Source organism: Sinohyriopsis cumingii, chromosome 11, assembly GCF_028554795.1.
Source record: "Sinohyriopsis cumingii isolate HCF-2022 chromosome 11, ASM2855479v2, whole genome shotgun sequence".
Taxonomy (NCBI): Eukaryota; Metazoa; Mollusca; class Bivalvia; order Unionida; family Unionidae; genus Sinohyriopsis; species Sinohyriopsis cumingii.
Genome location: NC_142971.1, coordinates 4,357,141 through 4,381,868, shown reverse-complemented (window position 1 = coordinate 4,381,868; position 24,728 = coordinate 4,357,141). Strand labels below are relative to the sequence as shown.

The 24,728-nt window shown below is 34.4% G+C and overlaps 2 protein-coding genes across 2 annotated transcripts in view; both read left to right on the top strand.

Annotated features, from left to right (window-relative positions):
• LOC149787543 (uncharacterized) overlaps positions 1-11,650 on the top strand; it is a 61,251-nt gene extending 49,601 nt beyond the window's left edge. The window contains exons 3-6 of the mRNA XM_089975576.1: positions 2,182-2,444; positions 5,525-5,693; positions 6,153-6,200; positions 11,571-11,650. Coding sequence (XP_089831702.1) covers positions 2,182-2,444; positions 5,525-5,693; positions 6,153-6,200; positions 11,571-11,650 — 560 coding nt within the window. The remainder of the gene's footprint in view (positions 1-2,181; positions 2,445-5,524; positions 5,694-6,152; positions 6,201-11,570) is intronic.
• A 795-nt stretch (positions 11,651-12,445) lies between these two features.
• Positions 12,446-24,728, top strand: part of LOC149787541 (uncharacterized) — a 591,304-nt gene continuing 579,021 nt past the window's right edge. The window contains exons 1-3 of the mRNA XM_089975575.1: positions 12,446-12,557; positions 19,540-21,543; positions 22,768-23,021. Of these exons, the coding sequence (XP_089831701.1) occupies positions 12,458-12,557; positions 19,540-21,543; positions 22,768-23,021 (2,358 nt within the window). The 5' untranslated portion in view covers positions 12,446-12,457. The remainder of the gene's footprint in view (positions 12,558-19,539; positions 21,544-22,767; positions 23,022-24,728) is intronic.

The window sequence follows — 24,728 nt, the reverse complement described above, 5'->3', positions numbered from 1 at the left end:
AAATCTAGTCATATGACGAAGGTCAAGTGGGGAAGTCAGAATCTCAAGAGGCAAATGTATTGACCTTGACATTTAGCTTTAAGTGCTTACTTGGCAATGCAATCTCGTGGCGAAAATACTATTCACACTAAAGCTATGGATGAACAGGCGACTTCATGCTAGATAAAAGTTCAAATTGGCATTAAACATATTATTCAAGATTTAGACAGAGGGATGCAATTGCCTTGTGCGACAGAGGTCTCTTTCTAAGGACGTGGGCAGTTGAGTGTGGACCTGTAATGATTAAAACTCGAATTTGTTGTTGCTGTTATCGGTTTAATGCCATTTTCAGCACATTATAGGCTATACATGGCAGACAGTATATTTGGTAGAGGAAGAACCGGGGAAATCCAGGAAAGAACCACCGACCCACGAGAAACTACTGGCAGGCTTTCTCATATACCCACGCTGGCTGAGCCAGACTCAATAACGCGCTGACAGAGGTGCGATGTCACTTAGCTGTAAAGGAGAGCGCCTTAGACCACTCGGCCACCCAGTACCCCTCAAATTGGACTAAACTTAGAATTAACAGCAATCGAAGTTCACTTTCTAAACATACACATTAATGAAACATAAATTGTTGTTTTAAAATATAATACTAATTTTGTTTAACCAATATTGATTCAATACTGATTACTGAATGATATGCAACTTAACTGTTATCAAGAAACTTCCAGACGAAAATTATCTGTCGCTGTGGACGTTTACAATGGTGGCCATGTACTAAACTGGGTCAAAAAAGAGCACGTCGGGTCTAATCGTCACAATATAGTAGGATACGAATTTGTTTATCATTATGCATAGCGTTCACTGTGACATCACAGTACGCAACATTCAATCCGGATTGTACCAGATCACACCTTTAGGTTTATCTCATCCAAATATGTCCACGTACTTAGCCATATGTATTTCGCGTGGAGTGTAATTAATGACTTTGGAAAGGAACATGAGCATGGGAGGATCAGAATAAAGTGAATAATTGCCATTTAAAGCTTAGTATAATAAAATTCTTAAAAATGACACTCATTACTGAAATAATCTATGTTGAACGCCTACATGACCTGTATAATATAGTTAGCAACACGGCAAAAGTGGAACAGGAAAACGAAAATATATGCCATTGTAACTGAACTTGGACATCGGTAACCGGTGATGATTTTTATAAATGGTGTCAATAAACTATGACTTCATATACAAGCATATTATCTAAATACAATTTTTTTCTACTTTCATTCTTTGCTAATAGTTGTCCGATACACGATTTTTACATTTCAAAGCTAGCCGACTAAAAAACAGTAAGTCGTTGCAAAGAGTATTTATTCATTTATGTACTACGTCATCCATATTACCTATTACACGAGAACTCATTTAAATTTCATTATCCAGCATTGTTTTAAAATCTTTCTGGGATAAGTCTTATCTTGACAGGAAACTGTAATGAACCAAATGTTTGGTAGTTTGATATACCGTCCGTATGCACTTATATATATTACAGATCTAACTGTATACTGCATAAACCCGGATCTGACGTAGCAACATACGCTGGCAAATGTGGGCATATGCAATTTGTTAAGAGTAATAAGTTGAAGAAACAACAGAGAACCTGATCTGGTAGCGCATTATACAGATCAAGGTCTATGTTGTATCAGCAGTTAGGCTCGACTTATAATTGAGTACATATGGTCGGCCACTAATATAAAGTATACCATAAGTAGTACTGGAAGTTGAGGTGGTTTTTTTTACCACTGCCAGTCTGCAGTCTTGTTCATCAAATTATTTTTGTCAGATATCTAGCACATACGTTATTTGATTAACCAATATTTTAATTAGGCGATCACTACCTTGGTAAACAAACTATCATATTAATCATGTAATGTAAACAATCTTCCATTTGTTTTTAGGTAGAAAAACAGCCCGACCAAGACCAAATTTGATTTTTGTTTTTTTCCTCATAAATTTAAGTTTAAATTCTAACATGCATCGTATTTATTCAGAAATGAGATGCCACAAAGGGAATAGGACGACATTACACTGGTATAAAATTTGTATTACATTTGTATTAGAATGATATGAGCTTTCAGGAAACACGTTGCAGAGTGGTCAAGTAATCACACTGTTGTTGTTGTTATTATTATTATTTAGGATCATCTGAATCACACCTGGCCATTCAGAGCATGTTCTCCAGCAGTTCTTATAATACCAGTTTTAGTGCAACCTATGGTAATTTAGACTACAGTACCACCAGATCTTGGCGTTCCAGTACCACAGACAAATTTCCCTGGCTTGAAGCGCGCCTGAGCAACAACCTGTATGTGACGGCCATAGAGACACGAGGAGATCCCAGTGGGCCCTATTACGTAACAAGCTACACCACTGAATATTACAACACCACCACAAATGCTTGGGTAATTTAAATAAGCATACAACACAGTGAAATGTGTTGTATCTTATTTACACGTAAATAAATCTCATCTTATTTCAGTCAGCGAAGACAATAATAGGCAGGCCTACGGCGGATCTAGGTCTATGCCGATGAAAATACATTATACATTCAGAGGTGGGCAAACTTTCCAGTGCAAGTGCCGCATACGCAAATTTACACGCGGGCCGCATAGTTCATTAAGTAAAGTAATTAATATTTGAAATAGCAAAAACAAAAGGATTTTCTAAATAACATCTAATTAATTTTCAGTTGTTAATATGTTGTTAATATTTGAAACTTAAACTTCAAAAGAAGCACATTTACCTGATAAACAGTAACGTAAACAGAGTCAGTGCGAATGATGACTGGTTCCTAGGCCGCATGAAAACTCTTGGCGGGTCGCATGCGGCGGCGGGCCGTAGTTTGCTCACCCCTGTATACATGAACAATACGGTAATCCAAACATCAGAAGGCATCGTGATTCGGAACTGGGATAATGTGCTATGTCTTACATGTAGGACTAGGATAATACCTGTAATTGTCAGTTACTGTAAAGTAGTTTATTTTCGTCGGTTTAAATTGTTCTGGTTTTGGAAAAATATATTATTTCTTTTTGTTGGTACTTACGTTCTTGGATTGGGAAAAAACACAATGATTATACACGATGATCGTCGTTCTTGGTGTATTTATATGTATGGTTTTAGAACAACCCAAAAATGATGAAAACGGAAACTCCACTGAGTATAGTGAATTCACGGTAATATTGCTGAGACTGGAATGTTTATTCATACCCATTGCATAAAACAAAAAAAAAAAGATATGGCATTCAAAATAATAGCTACGTACTCGACTCCTCCATAACCTTGACGGAAATCGAATTATCCAATTTGAAATCGGTGTGGGTATGTTAAACACATGTTTATAACAATACGACCAAATAAAACTTTAATAGAATATATGGGAGCAAAGGTATAGTGTTCTGGCAATATGGTCTTAAACTAAGTAACAAAAATGAGTGAAAACCAACAAGTTTAGTAAAATTGAACATACAATTTAATTCCTTAGAATACAAAGTGAAAATTTATGAAACGATAGAATACAAAGTGAAAATTTATAAAACGAACTTAAAGACTTGTGAATTAAATCCCAAATAGTCCTAAAAGTTCTTTCACTAGTCCAAAAGTATAATTTTCCAAATGAATTCCAGTGGTGTTCCAAATGAATTTTATTCTTGACTGTGCTGATTTACCAGTAGCCTGGAAGGTGTCTATGTGCTAACAGCCTTGATGTATCACATTGATATAATTGTGAATGTCTTTAATTGAATTCACAATAATCCCCAAAATAGTAATTTATGTCAAAAGTATCGATGAGCACTTGGTAACTCAAATGATAAATTTAAATAAATAAATACTGAACACAACTAAATGACCGATAAAGATCTTAAGATAGGAATGAATAATTCTGATGTAAACACCTAAGAGACAATAAGAGGACAAAGATGAGGGTCAAAAGTTCATTTCCAGAACGACTTAAGCTGTACACAAGGTCAGGTCTGTTACTTAAATTTTAGCAAATTGACCTGACAAATATCAGGTAGACCACAAATTTCCAAGGGGAAAAGCAATGTATTGAACTCAAATCCAAGTAAACTTGTTTACCTGTAAGTGATAATTATCTTAAAATATAATTTACATTCACAGACAACAATTAGCTATGCAATATGTTGCTCACAAAAATGACAATTACAATCTACAATCATGGACAAAAAATGAAGCACACAATATAGATACACATAATAATAGGCGTTTGAACTATGAAAGTATAACCTGGTCTGGTCATTTTGTTTGCAGGGTCCCATTTCATGGAAGCTTATAGGGCTAAAATTTGTATATGTGATGTAGGGACAAATGCATATATGTTCAAAAAGCATCGCTGCTAATTTTGTTGTCAGAAATTTATTAACTTTGGACATTTGTATTTTGAAGCTAATATGCACACTTTATATCTGGATAATCCCTATCGGTCTTTCTGTCATAAAATTACAAAATAGCATAAAAAAATTAGGTTGTAAACAACTCTGTGTAACACTCAATGTTACCATTTAAAACACACATTAATAAAAGTACATATTTTATCGATGGATAAATGACTGCGTTTTCAAGAGAAAAATATATAGATTGGCTCATTCAAACAGCATTGGGTCACAGTGACTAGTTAAGTAAGTTTATGCATGTTCATCAGATACCAGGAAATCTCAGCACAGGCGGCCATGGGTAATTAAGGTGCGTAGCTTATTACCACCTTGACTTGCGATGAGTCTAAGAAGAGTGTCATAACAGTTCTGCTATACATCAAAAAAAAACTGATATATATGGTGAATCTGGTTATAGTACTTTGTTGATCTTCTCATGTGTAGCATTTGGTCTATGGACCAAAACAGTCCATGTTATAACGTAGCTTTTCTCAGAAAAGTTACTTCCCTTACATCAAGCGTATTAGGAATATATACCACAGATTTCTTTCAAATATTGTTTCGTATTTAGGATATGCTTTATCTGTATGAACATAAATTCATTCAACTTCTCTTGAAGGCATACTAGTCCCGTTTCATTATTTGATTTCACTCACCTTTATCTTAATGCATTTACTCTTTGCAGTGTATTTATTTTAAGTCGTCAGTATGCACATGGTCCAATTTTTATTTTAAGCAATAGCTGTACTAGCACAGATGGAAGAGTGTCGGACATGTAATCCTGCACAAACCATACAATGTTGGTAGCTTCAGTGTGTCCTTAGAAAAGGCACATTATTCTGTTTTCCTCGATATAATGTAGATTCAAATATAGTGAATATATCCTTAAAAATCAACCAGTCAACAAAAATCCAGGTGAACTCCGATTTAATCTCTCAGAGAAAATAAGTGGTTGCTTGTTTCCAAATGCCTTAAATGCATTCACCTGATTTCTTTAACCTGACTGTGAGTAAGATTGATAATAAAATATATATATATACTTGTATATTTTTAATTAGATTTTTGGTTGGTTTATTGATTGATTGTAGATTTCCCTGACCAAGGCAGCTGGAGCATTTCTTGGAAACACAAATAACAATGGCATTGTGAGGAGGAATTTTCCAAGGCCTGTTTACACTTCCCGACTCAGAGTGATCCCCATGAACTACACTGGCTCAATAGCCAGTATGGCCATCAGGTTCTATGGCTATGATGCTTGTAAGTTGTTAGCTTCGCATGCTATAGCTTTCATTAACATTTTGTAATTTCTTCTTATTATAAAGCTATGTGGTCTAGAGCCACACATTTCTCATCTTGAATCACGTACAAACTCATGTTCATCAATAAAAAAAGTGGGCAGATGTGCGGAGTAAGAATTATTAATATTTATGATACATAAAGTTAAAAATTGTGTGCACTTAGTAAAATGCAGATTTTAAATAGTGAGCGCAAAATCAAATAATTTAAATATCCAAGAATCTTTTGAAGCACTGAAGACCATATAAAACTTCTCAGATACTTGGTTATGGCTTTTTTTCTCCATGTCTTGTATTTAAAATTTGAAGGAAATATGAATCGTACCAAATTTAAGGATATTAATGGTAGTTGAGAATGAATTAAATGGTTTACAATCCTGCCTAACATCTGTATATATTTTTCACTTGCTTTTCTCTCCAGATAATGGACAGAGTCCTCCGACTGGAGATTGCAGTTCTATTTCCACAGGTAAGACTCATTCAATTCTGCCCCCAGAGATTTTACCAAAAAAAACTACTACTGCTAGCTGGCTATTATTATTATTATTATTATTATTATTATTTTCTAAAAAACAATATTAAAATTTCTTTCTATTCTTAAGAATGTATCCAATGAAAGGAAGGCTGTTTTTTTCTTTATAAAATATAAATAAGGTGTTTTATAACTGTTGCAAATGAGCATATGTCATTTTTACCTTGCAGTGTGTCAAGGGGTACATTACAAACAAGATTTAATAATAATAATAATAATAATAATAATTCAACAAGTGGAGATCGAAACCTAACAAACTGTTAGGAAAGGAAATTTTGTATGGTAAATTATACAAAATAATATTTTATGACCATTTTTCAGTTGTTTCCCCCTAATTTTCATTATTTAACTCTTATTTATAGATTCCTTTTGTCATTCAAACATGTAGTAGGCCGGGTTATCCCTTGACTCTTGTGTTCAGTATGTGCTTGGTAGACGTAAGTTGTTTTGATGACAAAGAGCTTGATTAGCTCGAAATGTTATTGAACTGTTTTTAATTGCATTGTTGTCAAATTTTATGTCAGTGTATGTGTGTGTAATTCATTAATGTCAGCAATGAATATGACTTGTTTTTAGTTTGAATAGTTTAACCACATACAAAGCTCTTTTAGTTTAACCACATACAAAGCTCTTTTAGTTTAACCACATACAAAGCTCTTTTAGTTTAACCACATACAAAGCTCTTCAAATCAGCTGATGCTAGGGTACTTTTCTCAACGGCTTTGATGCATTAAGTTTGGTCCAAACACACGATCCACTGGCTCTGGGTGTAAGCTCCCTTGAGCGGATTTAAAATGTGCACAAATTCATTTTCTTAATGTCACATATTGTGCAACAACCTTGGATTTCATCGAAGCGAATCTTTTTTAAATTAAAGTGCATTAATTTACATGTATGTTTATAATGAGAAATGTGCACCAGTGCAAGTAGATAATGGGTGAGAGATTATCCATATTAAATCTATTTTAACATCACCTTGTCTTGCGATGCTAGAATCTAGATCAACGATGAATGCATCATAATCTTTAAATATAATGAATTCATGAGTCAACTGTATGTATTATCATAAACCACTCATGAGTTTAAGCAAACTACTGAAAGCAAACTAATTTAGATTTATCGTGTGACTAAATTTGCTCACATTTATCTGACAGTGTGGAACATACTTATAGCTACATAGCAAGAAGCGTGATCAAATTAGATTATATTATAATTTTAGTAGAACATTATTAATATTGTCACAACATTATTTAGCAGCTTCAAGAAAAGTTAAAGTACTAATATACCAGCTAATTTAGTAGCAACTGTGTAAAACTATGGTAACAAACATAAGATAAATGTTTTTTGTATTTACGTATCTGTTCATAGCTTTGTTTGATGTTAGTAGTTATTTGTTTGATTATGGAGACTCGCCATTGGGAAGATAAATCTCAAACCAAGTAATTAGTTATTTTCTCGGAGCAGATGTCACAATGTGCTGTATTCACAGATCGTATGGCAAATGGGTTAGTTTCTTAAAATGGAATTCTCAGAATATTCTCACAGTCAATGTCTCGTTAATGTGTGGCCATCAGCTAGCTGATTGGAAGAAATTATTTGTGGTATTTGCTCATTTAAGAACTCTTCAATTGACAATGACTGCTCTCTTGAGGTACTTGAAAAATAGGGGAAACATCGACCTCAAGACAACCTCACACAGGTGTTTCCTCAGATGCTGAAGGACAAACAAGAAGGGAGTGATATTTTAAGACATCTACAAGTTAACATAATACACAAGACGCTGCTTCTCAATATATATCAATGTTAAATATACACAATTCGGTCTTGATTTAATTAAATGAAACACATAAGCTAAAAACTGAACATTATTTGAGATAGCTCATAACAAAACATGAAAATTAGTGAAGGATTTAGCAAGACTACTTGTGAAGAAAAAACCCGTTTAGTTGACCAAATTTTTAAGCTTTTTAAGGGTCAAACATGGACTGTAGTTTATGGAAGTTACTTTCCTTGTCTCTTTTATAGCATGATATACAGGGACCTACGTCATAGCGGGTCATGGGGGTAATCTGAGGTAATTTTATCACTTGGTAAGATTTTTTTCCCTTCAGATTATTGCTTTTTTTTTACATCGAAATCGTGCAGAGCACCTGTGATCTAACTCAAAAAGATGTGTGATAGCTCACTGAAAAGGAAAATAATGACACCTGGATTACTGACATCAATGGCTATTTGCAATGTCTTGAGTTACAATGAATATCTCTTATAAAATGTTTATCTAAAGAGCCATTTATTAGAAAATAATAGTTTAATGGTTTTGATACATTCTAGTATCAACCTTGCATGTGGTTCATTAGTCAAAGCGTAAGCAGTGTAGTGGAGAATGGTACTGTTATACTCTTGCAACTCACTCGCTCCATGGACTAACGCTTGAGAAATGTATTTATGGACAATTGAGATAATTGGAGCCTATCAGAAAATATCAACTCCAGGCCCTGGCACTTAACCAGTTTATACCCAATGATATAGACCTTTTAATAAGTAACTTTTGCTTTTATTGCATTGAATGATCTTTTCTTTGATTGACTCTGTACGTCTTACAAGGTGACATGCGTGAAGTGGCGTCATCTGCTGATGTGGACATGGCCATATATGATATGGATCAATCACTATGCTCCTTCATGCACTCTGTGTGTCCTGCAATCCGGTGTGCATGATGTGACATTATCCACTAAGATCGACCCACATCTGATATTGAATGGTCACTGTCATAAAATTAGAATAATAGGATATGACTACATAATGGACCAAAAAAGGTCAGAGTGAGTAATCTGTGACCCTATCGACCGGTATCCAGTCCAGCTTTAGTTTAGCCAGTATGATTTCACCAGTCAGATGACCCAAATGCCTCCTGGTGGCAAGGTTAATATGACATGATATTCTACCAGTAAATTAGCAAATGAGTTAATGCGAAGTAATATTGCTGTCCTGTGATACATTTCAGTTTCACTTTGCTCAACAAACAACTAAGTAGCTTTGAATTAAATTAAATGTACCCAAAATCAAAGCTGATCTCCAACCTAGTATGACATTAGTTGTCATACACTCCAAATAATCTCATCAGGGTTTAGTTGTAAAGGCAATAAATAACCGTTTTTATCTTAGCCCCCTCTAACATTTTATTTTATAGCAAATACACTATAACGAGAGGAAGAATGTCTGTCACTATTTTTTAAATCTTTCAAAAAGAGCGGATGATGTTTTGTCAATAAATCACCAATGAAAAGTGGTTTTGATAATTCTTGGGCAAGCAGATTTTATATTATCAATTCTAATACATGATTTATATCAAAAGAAGATCACTCAAGATCAATGAATAACATGAATTTGTGTTTAACGAACTCACCTGTCAACAAAACTGTTGTAAAGTTGCTAAGCAGTCAAATTTGAATAGATTCTCTACATTTTGATTTTGGATAAAATTAAATGTATTACCAAAGATTGATTTTTTTCTTTCTTTCTTCATAGTATAGGCTAATCCAGGGGTCTCAGTGTGTCTCTATCTGCCATTTTGCATAAGCATGTCTGGACCTCGAGTTCTTTTGCACTTATTGCACTGAAATGTTAATATAAATAGTTCCATATTGCACTGAAATGTTAATATAAATAGTTCCATATTGCACTGAAATGTTAATATAAGTAGTTCCATATTGCACTGAAATGTTAATGTAAATAGTTCCATATTACGCTGAAATGTTAATATAAGTAGTTCCATATTGCACTGAAATGTTAATATAAATAGTTCCATATTGCACTAAAATGTTAATATAAATAGTTCCATATTACGCTGAAATGTTAATATAAGTAGTTCCATATTGCACTGAAATGTTAATGTAAGTAGTTCCATATTGCACTGAAATGTTAATGTAAATAGTTCCATATTGCGCTAAAATGTTAATGTAAATAGTTCCATATTGCGCTGAAATGTTAATATAAGTAGTTCCATATTGCGCTGAAATGTTAATATAAGTAGTTCCATATTGCACTGAAATGTTAATATAAGTAGTTCCATATTGCACTGAAATGTTAATATAAGTAGTTCCATATTGCACTGAAATGTTAATATAAATAGTTCCATATTGCACTGAAATGTTAATATAAATAGTTCCATATTGCGCTGAAATGTTAATATAAATAGTTCCATATTGCGCTGAAATGTTAATATAAATAGTTCCATATTGCACTGAAATGTTAATATAAATAGTTCCATATTGCGCTAAAATGTTAATATAAATAGTTCCATATTGCACTGAAATGTTAATATAAATAGTTCCATATTGCGCTGAAATGTTAATATAAATAGTTCCATATTGCGCTAAAATGTTAATATAAATAGTTCCATATTACGCTGAAATGTTAATATAAGTAGTTCCATATTGCACTGAAATGTTAATGTAAATAGTTCCATATTGCGCTAAAATGTTAATGTAAATAGTTCCATATTGCGCTAAAATGTTAATGTAAATAGTTCCATATTGCGCTGAAATGTTAATATAAGTAGTTCCATATTGCACTGAAATGTTAATATAAATAGTTCCATATTGCACTGAAATGTTAATATAAATAGTTCCATATTGCACTGAAATGTTAATATAAATAGTTCCATATTGCACTGAAATGTTAATATAAATAGTTCCATATTGCGCTGAAATGTTAATATAAATAGTTCCATATTGCACTGAAATGTTAATATAAATAGTTCCATATTGCACTGAAATGTTAATATAAATAGTTCCATATTGCGCTAAAATGTTAATATAAATAGTTCCATATTGCGCTAAAATGTTAATATAAATAGTTCCATATTGCGCTGAAATGTTAATATAAGTAGTTCCATATTGCTCTGAAATGTTAATGTAAATAGTTCCATATTGCGCTGAAATGTTAATATAAATAGTTCCATATTGCGCTGAAATGTTAATATAAATAGTTCCATATTGCGCTGAAATGTTAATATAAATAGTTCCATATTGCATTGAAATGTTAATATAAATAGTTCCATATTGCGCTAAAATGTTAATATAAATAGTTCCATATTGCGCTGAAATGTTAATATAAATAGTTCCATATTGCACTGAAATGTTAATATAAATAGTTCCATAGCCGGTGTGGGTTATGGTAAGCACAAGAATACTGTATCTTTTCCTCCATATATTATATTATGAAATAAGCATCTCTTGGTTGGTTTGGTCGGTGTGAATTTCTGGAAAAGACAGGAAAATTGTTTTATTTGTTTCTGATCTATAGGTATCCCAAAGGTGATAATGGACGTGCAGAGCAGAGTAGAAATTACTAGTATTGTAAGATCTAAAGAAAAGTCGGCATGAATCGTATCACATGAAGGATCCTGTCTGAATTATTTAAAAACAATCAATGATTATTTTAATTGTTTAATAGTTAATATACATGTATTTGAAACATTTTTATTCATTGTCAAAGAAGCTGTGGTTTTAACGTTGATTTATATGAGATAGGTAATTGTTACTCATCTAGATTTAGTATAGCCCTTGGCAGCTACTCTGGGTGGGGCATCTTAATTTGCCCTAGTTAGTCTGTAGCTCTGTCCATTAAACAAAGAAAACTCTAGCACTGTTACACATAAACTGATTGATGGCAAATTAAGTTTGGAATGCATGACCATCTGCATGTTTTAATGAAAAAATTAGTTTTGTGCCATTTATATGATATTTGGAATATTGTTTAGACTCTGACATTTTCTGTCTGCTTTGGGGTTTATATGTAAATCTTGCTTGAATTGGCAAAGACTTTTCAGATGTTCGTAATTTAGACAGCAATGCATATCAATTACAGAAGTGAACAAGACACATCTGTCATAGCCATGTAAAATAATTACAGATATGCCTAACATCATTTTAAAATATTTTGTCTCATGCTTTTTTATACAAAATTGGCAGCACTTGGTTTCATTGAATAACCAGATTTCCCACAAATATACTAAATGTGGGCATTGGATAATTCTTAAGCACAGTTAAATAAATAATCACCAAAAAGGTTTTTGTGCACACCAAATACATCAATGCAGATATTATGAGTGGTTAATATTCCATTACACTGGTTTTTTTGGCCTGTTTTCAGGTGGTGCTGGTGGTCCTGGTACAGTATTCTATGGAGAAATGGGAGTTGGCATCGGAAGGCTGATTATCGATAATCTTGGAAAGAATCCTCATGTTTTCATGGCATCAAATTGCTCCAAATTTGATATTCAGTCTCAGGGTAAGTGGCATTTAAATTGCACACACAAAGTCCTTGGAAAGAAATTTCATTCAGTCTATCTTGGTCTGCCAAACAACAGTAAACAGTAGTACAATCGAAAACACATAGTATGGCAAACAGTATACAGTAGGACAATCAAAAACACATAGTATGGCAAACAGTAAACAGTAGGACAATCAAAAACACATAATATGGCAAACAGTAAACAGTGGGACAATCAAAAACACATAGTATGGCAAACAGTAAACAGTAGGACAATCAAAAACACATAGTATGGCAAACAGTAAACAGTAGGACAATCAAAAACACATAGTATGGCAAACAGTAAACAGTAGGACAATCAAAAACACATAATATGGCAAACAGTAAACAGTGGGACAATCAAAAACACATAGTATGGCAAACAGTAAACAGTAGGACAATCAAAAACACATAGTATGGCAAACAGTAAACAGTGGGACAATCAAGAACACATAGTATGGCAAACAGTAAACAGTAGGACAATCGAAAACACATAGTATGCTAAACAGTAAACAGTAGGACAATCAAAAACACACAGTATGGCAAACAGTAAACAGTGGGACAATCAAAAACACATAGAATGGCAAACAGTAAACAGTAGGACAATCAAAAACACATAGTATGGCAAACAGTAAACAGTAGGACAATCAAAAACACATAGTATGCCAAACAGTAAACAGTAGGACAATCAAAAACACATAGTACGGCAAACATTAACAGTAGGACAATCGAAAACACATAGTATGGTAAACAGTAAACAGTAGGACAATCGAAAACACACAGTATGGCAAACAGTAAACAGTAGGACAATTGAAAACACATAGTATGGCAAACAGTAAACAGTAGGACAATCAAAAACACATACACCACTCCCTCGATAATTTGCGCATGTCCAGAAACATCGACCACACTGTAAGTGAGGCACGAGTTATCGAGGGACCTATAAAATAAGCCCAAAACCAATAAAGTGATTGACGACATAACGGAAAAATAAGGGGGTGGGTAGGCAGATTATACTGTTGAATACTCACTTCATAATCGTTCTGAGATTAACTGTTAATAAATATCTCTTCATAACGGTGTACTTTATTATTTCCTCATAGGACAACATTAATTTCAGGATAAATTACAGTATATTGAGGCGATCATCAAAAACATTAATCCACATGGTTTCCGTTCGCTTAACATGTGTACCACTTCACACATTGTGTACTACGTCACTAATTTTTATGTTGATTTGGATACATTCTAGTTTTATTGTTTAATCCAAATTAGACAGTTTTTTTTATATACAAAAGATCGATTCTTTTCGAGAAACAGTGTTGATCGAACGATAGATAGATAGATTTGAATGCGATAGAAGTAAAATGGAAAAAAACCCCAAAAACAAGGGTTAATCAGTACTAACATATTTAATTGGTCTACAAATTTAAAATAACGTAAATTAGAACAAGTTAATACTTGCCGTTTGTGCCATGCTTGACAAATATCAATTCACTTTTTGAAAAAATCAGTTAATTTTTGTGTGTGTGTTACTCCTTGGTTTCTCTGCCACCGAGCAAAATCCCTCAGATTTCTCAACTGCATGAGCTTTACATAGTCAACATTTTGGGTCTCCAGCCATCTTATGGCAATATCAAAATATTTGATTGCTTCCTGTGCAGAGGGGTGGGGGGTGCAACATCTGCGTCTGCATCACTTTCAACACTTGTGTTACTCCAGTTAAAATCGTCTTCTGCTGCAAATCTGTTCACTATAGAAATAATTATAGTTTCATCTGACATGTATTCAGCTGTGGGGCAATCATTGTCAGCACAAATCCACTCCTCCATATCATCAAGAGAAACGCCCATCTCCGGACCATGAGTCTGTATGAATTTCTCCCAAACAGCCTCGGCATTAATGACATCAGTTTCACTGAAACATTCGAAGTCACTATCATCGTCGTTGTCTCTGTTACTGTTTTGCTTTATGTCAAAGGCAGCTCCAAGACCCTTAATCCAGCACCCGAGGTCTCTTGTAATCGATTTTTTTTTAATGCAACAAACACTTCCCCAAGTTGTTGATCAAAACAAAGCCGGCATGTACATGTAATTAGGTTCTCACAGAAGTACTCACGGGTTTCGATGTGACAATCGATTGACTCTTTTCATGTTTTCAATGAACAGAATATGTTGTGATTATAATGTTTCCACTGAAACGGAATTAAAGGATTAGAACGTGACTTTCACACAGGAAGACGTTTAATTGGTGTTTATTTCATTCTCTGTTGCCACCTGTTAGCATTTACCAGAAGTTTTCATTGATTGCTATTTCACCAGACTGTTTATTTACAGTATACTGACAACTATTTATCATAAAAACTTACATAATATATGATATCTTTAAACAGAGGTCTCACTAGGATTTTAAAACTGGGTCTTTCTGCCTCTGAATTCAATCACTAATTATCAGTAAATTTTCTCACTCGGCCGCCAGTCAAAGCCTTTGAACTAGCCGCCTAGCTGTTGCATCATGTTCTTTTTTTGTTTTTTTAATGTACTCTTATAAAATGGCAACAGTAAATCAAAGAGTCTTTCAGTCACTGAATTCTGTCATTGTAAATATCAGCACAGTTAACTGATCAACACATTTTCCCACAAAGCAGGTGGCTGAAACAGGACCAGCAAATCTTTGAATTTTCCCGCACACCTATTACATGCGTACAGAGGACTCCTGCCTCAGTGATTTTCTGCGTCCCAGATCAAAAACTGGTGTCCAAATACGCGTAATTAAGCATTTTCGAGATCTCTGAAATTAATTCTTCTTTAGAACTTGCAAATTTCAAAATATGGATTATATTTTTATGGGCATTAATCACCATTTTTGATGATAAAACGAGCAATGTATCAAGGTTTAATTTTTCAATTCTTATCATAATTTTTTCATGTTCAGCATATTTTAAAGATATTTTAAATACATTTTCTCTGGAAAAAATCGGGAGCCAAGACGGACACTGCATTATAAGCAGGATTGCGAGTTATCCGGGCGCGAGATATCGAGGGAGCGGTGTAGTATGGCAAACAGTAAACAGTAGGACAATCAAAAACACATAGCATGGCAAACAGTATACAGCAGGACAATCAAAAACACATAGTATGGCAAACAGTAAACAGTAGGACAATTGAAAACACATAGTATGACAAACAGTAAACAGTAGTACAATCAAAAACACATAGTATGGCAAACAGTATACAGTAGGACAATCAAAAACACATAGTATGGCAAACAGTAAACAGTAGGACAATCAAAAACACATAGTATGGCAAACAGTAAATAGTAGGACAATCGAAAACACATAGTATGGCAAACAGTAAATAGTAGGACAATTGAAAACACATAGTATGACAAACAGTATACAGTAGTACAATCAATAACACACAGTATGGCAAACAGTAAACAGTAGGACAATCAAAAACACATAGTATGGCAAACAGTAAATAGTAGGACAATCGAAAACACATAGTATGACAAACAGTATACAGTAGTACAATCAATAACACACAGTATGGCAAACAGTAAACAGTAGGACAATCAAAAACACATAGTATGGCAAACAGTAAATAGTAGGACAATCGAAAACACATAGTATGGCAAACAGTAAACAGTAGGACAATTGAAAACACATACTATGACAAACAGTATACAGTAGTACAATCAAAAACACAGTATGGCAAACAGTAAACAGTAGGACAATCAAAAACACATAGTATGGCAAACAGTAAATAGTAGGACAATTGAAAACACATAGTACGGTATGGCAAACAGTAAACAGTAGGACAATCAAAAATGCAAGTATGACAAACAAGCATCTACAATAGGACATAATACACCCATGACAAATACGGCATATTATACAATTGAAAACAAATAGAAAAGATTTGTATGTTTATGAACATTATCTTAGACATCAGATTTGTTTGCCTATTAACTTTGTCTTACACAACAGATTTGCTTGCCTATTAACTTGGTCTTACACAACAAGATTTGTTTGCCAGTTAACTTTGTCTTATACAACAGATTTGCTTGCCTATTAACATTGTCTTATGCAACAGATTTGTTTGCCTATTAACTTTGTCTTACACAACATATTTACTTTCCTATTATTTTGTCTTACACAACAGATATGCTTGCCTATTAACTTTGTCTTACACAACAGATTTGCTTGCCTATTAACTTTGTATTACACAACAGATTTGCTTGCCTATTAACTTTGTCTTACACAACAGATTTGCTTGCCAGTTAACTTTGTCTTATACAACAGATTTGCTTGCCTATTAACTTTGTCTCACAACAGATTTGCTTGCCTATTAACTTTGTCTTACACAACAGATTTGCTTGCCTATTAACTTTGTCTTACACAACAGATTTGCTTGCCTATTAACTTAGTCTTATACAACAGATTTGCTTGCCTATTAACTTTGTCTTACACAACAGATTTGCTTGCCAGTTAACTGTGTCTTATACAACAGATTTGCTTGCCTATTAACTTTGTCTCAACAGATTTGCTTGCCTATTAACTTTGTCTTACACAACAGATTTGCTTGCCTATTAAATTTGTCTTACACAACAGATTTGCTTGCCTATTAACTTTGTCTTACACAACAGATTTGCTTGCCTATTAACTTTGCCTTACACAACAGATTTGCTTGCCTATTAACTTTGTCTTACACAACAGATTTGCCTATTAACTTTGTCTTACACAACAGATTTGCTTGCCTATTAACTTTGTCTTATACAACAGATTTGCTTGCCTATTAACTTTGTCTTACACAACAGATATGCTTGCCTATTAACTTTGTCTTACACAACAGATGTGCTTGCCTATTAACTTTGTCTTACACAACAGATTTGCTTGCCTATTAACTTTGTCTTACACAACAGATTTGCTTGCCAGTTAACTTTGTCTTATACAACAGATTTGCTTGCCTATTAACTTTGTCTTACACAACAGATTTGCTTGCCAGTTAACTTTGTCTTATACAACAGATTTGCTTGCCTATTAACTTTGTCATACACAACAGATTTGCTTGCCTATTAACTTTGTCTTACACAACAGATTTGCTTGCCTACTAACTTTGTCTTATACAACAGATTTGCTTGCCTATTAACTTTGTCTTACACAACAGATTTGCTTGCCTATTAACTTTGTCTTACACAACAGATTTGCTTGCCTATTAACTTTGTCTTACACAACAGATGTGCTTGCCTATTAACTTTGTCTTACACAACATATTTGCTTGCCTATTAACTTTGTCTTACACAACAGATTTGCTTGCCTATTAACTTTGTCTTACACAACAGATGTGCTTGCCTATTAACTTTGTCTTACACAACAGATTTGCTTGCCTACTAACTTTGTCTTACACAACAGATTTGCTTGTCTACTAACTTTGTCTTACACAACAGATTTGCTTGCTTGAGCAGTATGATATGTATAGGCAGTTACATAATAGATGTTTTGTTGACCTAATTATACCTATTTCTGTTCCAATTCCATGCATGCATAACCAGCAAGCATGCTCAACTAGAAAGAATAATGTATATCTCCAGTTAAATTTTAAAATGTTTGAAATAAAAATATGTACAATTTATATAATAACTTTTGTACTATATTTGTTCATATATTTCTCTTCATGTTTGAAGAGTAAATCAAAGTTGCATGTTTATATATAATGATCTGTTGCTGATTTTTACGTCTATATATATTTTTTTTCCCTCTAATTTTGCTAATTATCGTTCATATGTGCAACATTGATTTTTGATTATTTGTTGTTGATCATAATTTCTTATCTCTTCATGTATTAAGGGTAATGTGTATCAAATCCTAACTTTGAATACTTACCAATTATACTTAGATTTTTGGCAAGCCTATGGATTGGGTTGTTGGGATGGTGGAACAAAACAGATTTGGATACTCAAACATTTAATAGTTTTATTACATTTCAGCATTCAGTTGTCTTTGTATGTCATTATGAAATAGATTCATGCATATACAAAAAGATTTAGACGTGTCATTTATTTGAGACTTCTCAGTAGACTGGAATAAAACAAAGTGCTGAAATATGCCTTATGTTTTTTTGTCAAAGTTCTATTTACACTTCATCCACAGCATGCAGATTTTCAAAGTTCAAAATTACATCTCATCTACCATACTGCAATTTTCTAAGTTCCAAACTACGCATTAACTAGTGAATTGCAGTTTGCTAAGTTTTAAAATACACCTTTTCTTGCCACTACGCCAGCATTGTTTTTGGAATACACCTGTAATTTTCAAAACTCTTAGACAAAGGATGCCTGTATTTCATACTAGTATTACTCTACTGGGTCTTGTACGCCTGTAAAAGTTGCTTTATGCCTTTAAATTGAGTGTGTTATGCCTCTTATACTGCTCCTGTACAGGCGTAATATGCCCATACTTTTCGTACGGACGGCATTAACCTTGTCTTATACAACCGACTTGTTTGCTGTTAACCTTGTCTTGCACAACACACTTGTTTGCTATTAGCCTTGTCTTATGCAACAGACTTGTTTAGCTACTAAACCATAACTTACATAACAGAATTGTTTGACTCTGAACATTGGCTTACATGACAGATTTAATTTTATGAGTTTAGAGGAAAGATTTCACCAAACACTTGTAGTATAAAGTTCACGCAACTGCTCATGAGCTATCCCATAAACATTCATACTATATTCTGTACTCATTGCTATCTTTTAATTTCTAGGTAAGAGGATAATAAACAAGTGTCGGTCTTACCATCTTAAAATAAGTATTACCGTCATTTGATTAGCTGCTTAAATGTATATGGTTGTTTGAAGATGCAAATCATCAATATGTTGGTAAACTTGTTATCATGTCTAAAACCATCTTTGCGTTTGATATTATTTTCCTTTATAATCAGTGTCTCCATACATGTAGGTGCTGCCGCATGGATATTGACCAGCAGTGTAGACCTTGATGAAATAATCCTACGCAATGGAGCCCACCTGGTCATAGCCACAGACATATCAGTATCTGAAGTTGTTGGCGATGTTACAACCGTTGTGCACGGATTACCTGGAGTGAGTTTTATAATAGGACGCACGCTTGATGCCAATTGCTATATATATCAATCTGGAATTTTGTCGCTGGCAGCCGATTCCGATGTTCATGTTTCAAAATGGCTTTTCGTTGATGGAATGTTTCTATTTAATGGATCAGTCAGATTGACTATATCCGGAAACCTTACTCTCGTCATTCAAAACTTTACCACAAGTCATTTGAAAATTAATCCATACGGCGTAATGACAGTTTTTGGATCTGGACATTTTCCATTCCAGACGAGAAAGTTTGAGTGCCTGGGACAATTTAAAGCAGACTTGGTAGACATTCTGTGCTCGAATGATACAACAAACCCAAACAGCATATGCATTGATGAGTTCCTTGTGGGACCACAAGGCGTAGTGTCTTTCAATCCAATATCCTCTGAAGAATATATTGGAGAGTTGATTGACATTAGAGGCAGTGTTTCTCTGGGGAAACATATATCCATTATCAATCCATGCCTGAAGTTTCACCTCAGTGGATCCTTAGTTTGGCCAGGGTCACCCACCATCACCATTGAGTGTATCAGTGTACTAATAAATAGCTCTTTCAAACCAGGGTATCTTCGATTTGGCGCTGGAGTTGGACAACTAGAGATAGGAGCCAATGGCAAATTTGCATTCTATGCCGACACTCCCATTTTGACTAACTCACTCATTGTTGGAGGCCTTATGGAAGTCTACAATCTCGTCGAATTTCAGTCCATGAATGATACAGATGGAGAAATAGAAGTAATTTTGATTAATTCACCGTATGGTGAATTACGTTTAAACAGTCTTGCCAGTCCCCTAAGACACACTGGACTGGTCAATTCAAGCGCATACTTTAGCACCATCCGTGCTCGATATCTGATGGTAAATGGAAAATTGGATGCAAAGGTAGTGGACATATACAGAGGTTTTGATCGCCTTTCGATTGGCAGTTATGGAAATCTAACATTCTCATCAATTTCTGACTTTCTCGTCCACGACCTTTATGTTAATGGAACAATGGTGTCGAATACTCCAGTCATCTTAAGAGGCAAAAGCAAGCATAAAATACAGGTCCTTCATGTTGAATCGGCAGGCAGACTGACCTTGGATCAGCAATCTCAGAACACACATGCATGGTCGGGTCTCTCCACTGTGGCTGCACATGTTGTGAATGTTGATGGGTATTTTCATGCTGGAAAGATGCAAAACCACTGGACACCAGACAATGGATGGGATTCCTTGAACATAGGTCCCAGGGGAGTATTAAAATTTGAGCCCTTTTCAGAATTCCGCTGTGACTATCTCAGTACCGAGGGAACCTTCGATTCCATTACTCCAATATCAATCCAATCCCATCAAACGCAGGATAATGCATATTTTCACATAAAACAAGGAGGTACTGTAATTTTTGAGTCACAATCACGGCATCCATTCGGTCCATGGACAGATGTGTCCAACTTTACAGCAAAGACACTGATAATTGATTCCACCGGTCAAATGCTTGCAGGACATGCAAAATTTAAAGTGGTCAATGCAACAATAGGTGGTAAATTGAATTCCCAACCATCAGACTTGTTAGAAATTACATACTTTTATGTCACAAATGGTGGCGTTGTAAATTTTACCACTACAACACATTTACTTGGCCGAGAAATAGGTACACAAGGAAATGGAATAATTGATGTTACATACAAACTACAACCAAGTAACCAGTCTGAAGGGTCAACCAGTTCTCTCGTAGAGTATGCCTCAGTAACCGTTAATGGACGGCTTCAGGCAGGCTCATTGACAATACAAGCACTCTCAGTGACAGTTGGTGGTACTATAGATGTTTCAGAAGGAGGATTTAACTCTGAAAGAGGGCCAGGTAAGAAAATATAAGCAATTACACAACTCTGACAGGGAAATGTATATCTGTATTACATGGTTATGATAATTATAGATTTAACAGAATACTTAACACATTAACCCCTGGAGGTTTTTGTCGTTTTCACCTGAAATTCGAGTAGGAAAAACATTTTGAAAGCTATTTCTGAACTCATCCAAAAACACCAAATCCCAGGTGATCTTTCAATAACATACTGCCTAGTTGTGTTTGTAACATCGTTTTTCATTGGCTATTTGGCTTGCGCATGAGCAGAAGGGTAAAAGTTGGAGTTCTTTTTCTTTTTTTAAAATTTTTTTGCTAAATGGGCCCATTATTTTTGGATCGAGACCACTCTTCATTCTAACTCTTATCTTATTTTTTGCAAAGGTTCATCTGTCTGTTTTGCAGTTCATACTGGTTTGCCTTAGATCTGAGACCAAAAGGTCTAAAATCTGGACACAAAATCAGATTCCGACCACGGGCCATTTTTGGATAGGAAAAAAAATCAATTCCAAAAATTGAGGTTTTTCCCTCTGTATTTTGTAGTGCAACTAGAAATTCCAGATTATTTGGTATCATTGTAGAGCTACATCTGTCTACCTTTCTATAATACCACCCACTTTAGTGTATCATGCATGACCATGATGCTACATAGCTCGGCAGAAGGCTACTACCTCCTGCGATGTTAACTCGTTGCTAGGGGTTAATGTGTTAATAAAATTATTCATTAATGTACTCTGTCCTTATTGCTGAAATCCTTATGTGCACCTATAGACTTGATAAATCTTATTTAGGTTTTTGATAGTTATTGGTTGGAAATATCGGCATGGTTTGTTGATTACAGAGACAACTAGCCTTGGAAGAATAATTAATACTTTTGTATGTTTGTATAATCTTCAACCAAGTAAATTTGTTCATAACCAGTAAATCAGCCCCAAAATGTGTACTGATACCGAAGTTACGATTTGGATCTAATCTCAACTATTCATTAAATTGTACATAAGCGGTCAGTATCAGTACAGGTTTGGGTCCGATTTATCGGACTGCTTTGGTCTGTCAGCATGTGTAAATCATGGCAAAAGTATCTCATGAAGTAAATAATCTTTTCTTATTAATAAAATTTATTTTTTATGTTCTTATTAATTGAAATGAAAAATTGTAAAGACTATTGTACAGATTGTTTTTGAAAAGGCCAAGTAATTATTTTTTAATTCATCCTCTTAGGCGCTGGGATAAGTTATTCTAGTGGTGCCAGTGGTGGTAGCAATGGAGGACGAGGAGGTCGTGGGCGGACCTCTTTGCCTTACACTCTATCTAGACTTCCATATGGCAGTATTTTTAATGAGGGAACATGGGGCTCTGGAGGCGGTAAATCCGACAGTAGTAATGGAGGAAGAGGTGGTGGAAAACTCTATATATACAGTTCACAGAGCGTTGTTGTCGGAGGAACCATTCTTGCCAATGGAGAAAATGCAAAGGTAAGCTTTTGTATCTGTAACAGGGCTCGAATTTAACACAAATTTCTTTGTAGCCAGAAGGACTAGTATATTGAGAAATTTACTAGTCCTGCCAAATCTTTACTAGTCTTGTTCACAAAACAGTGTCAAGCAGCTTTCATGTACATTTACCGAATCAGTTTTAAAGTTCAAACAACCTGCAACAAAACTGGATGTTTTCTCTGTGTTTGTGTTTGCGAATTGTGTACACCAGTTACACCACATAATGTTCCTTTCCTCGTCATAATTCAGCCATTCCCTGTCTTTTGTCCATTTCTTCTGAAATTTTCCATTACGCTTTTCCCTATCATAAGAATTATTCCTCATCATTCTCATTCAACTTTTGCTTTTTTCCGGTGGCTGAACACCTTCTATCAAATGCCACATTTTACCTGTCTTGTAAGGAGGGAATTGTGCCTTGTTTTGAAATATGAAATGTTATAGTATAGCTGACGCGAATTATTTAAAGCAAGAAAAGGAATGGCACAGTGTCCTTTATATAAGTCAGAGCAAGAAACACATTTCAAAACACGTGTCTTTGCCCCCTCCCACAATTAAATGACCTCTCCCTAACAAAGACTTAACTCCATCGGATGTTCTGCATGATCAAAGCAGTGGCTATTGTAAACATTGTTATAAAATATTAGCATCAAAAGATAGTGTTAGTTTCAGCTTGGAAAAGGTGTGCTCCATTAAACGAAGCCATCTAACACTCGGCACGTTGTATTTAACAGTTCCAATTATGGTATCATAAGTCGTAAGTTTGGTAATTGTTCCTAATTAATTGAACCTCAATGTATTGTTGAAATTAATAATAAGGTGGAAAATTTTCAAATCTTAGATGCCTATGCTCAGAGATTTTAATTCCCAACAAATGTACGGCATTCTTCTTGGATATCTCCATCTGTATTCAATTATTTGTTCATTCTTGTAAAGGAAAAATATGAAAACTATTCTTATCATCATAGAAAAAATAGTTGTATGGAAAGGATGTGTCAATAACATAGTCGTAATAAATTGATCTAATTCTTATAATTATTGTGATGGAAATGCAAAATTTGTAGTTTCCTGTTTGTGACTGTTGGAGCATTTGGGTAGTAAGCAAAAAAAAGAGTAAAGAACCTTAAACAAAAAAACGTGCAAACTAATTTCTTTGAATAGTTTTTGCTGTGTTCTTTTGTGTGGTATACTGCTTTGTAGTTTGTTAATGTGGTTGAGTAAATAAAATGTAATACCACATCATTTTTTCATTTAATTCATTTTCAGATTAATTAGGATCAAACCAAACTTCCATTGTTAATGACAGGACCAAAATTTGCGCTGTTAAGTGAAATGCACAAAATCGGATGGATTCTTGTTATAGAAAAGTACCTTTCCGAGGCAGAAATTGACTTCATCTTCTCATGCTAATTTTTTATGACTGTGTTTACAATGGCCACTGCTTTGATTCTACAGAACATCTGCTAAGTCAAGTCTTTATTAGGGAATGGCGTAAACAAACGCTGACTATTGATAACCAAATGTTACTAGCCCAGCGTACTATTAACATTATGAAAGTTACTAGTCCGACAGGAAATCTGCTAGCCTTGGGCTAGCGGACTACCACTAATTTCGAGCCCTGCTGTAATAATTTCAGCATGATTGAAGACGTACTTGATATTTTTCATAGTTGCAGACATGATATACTTA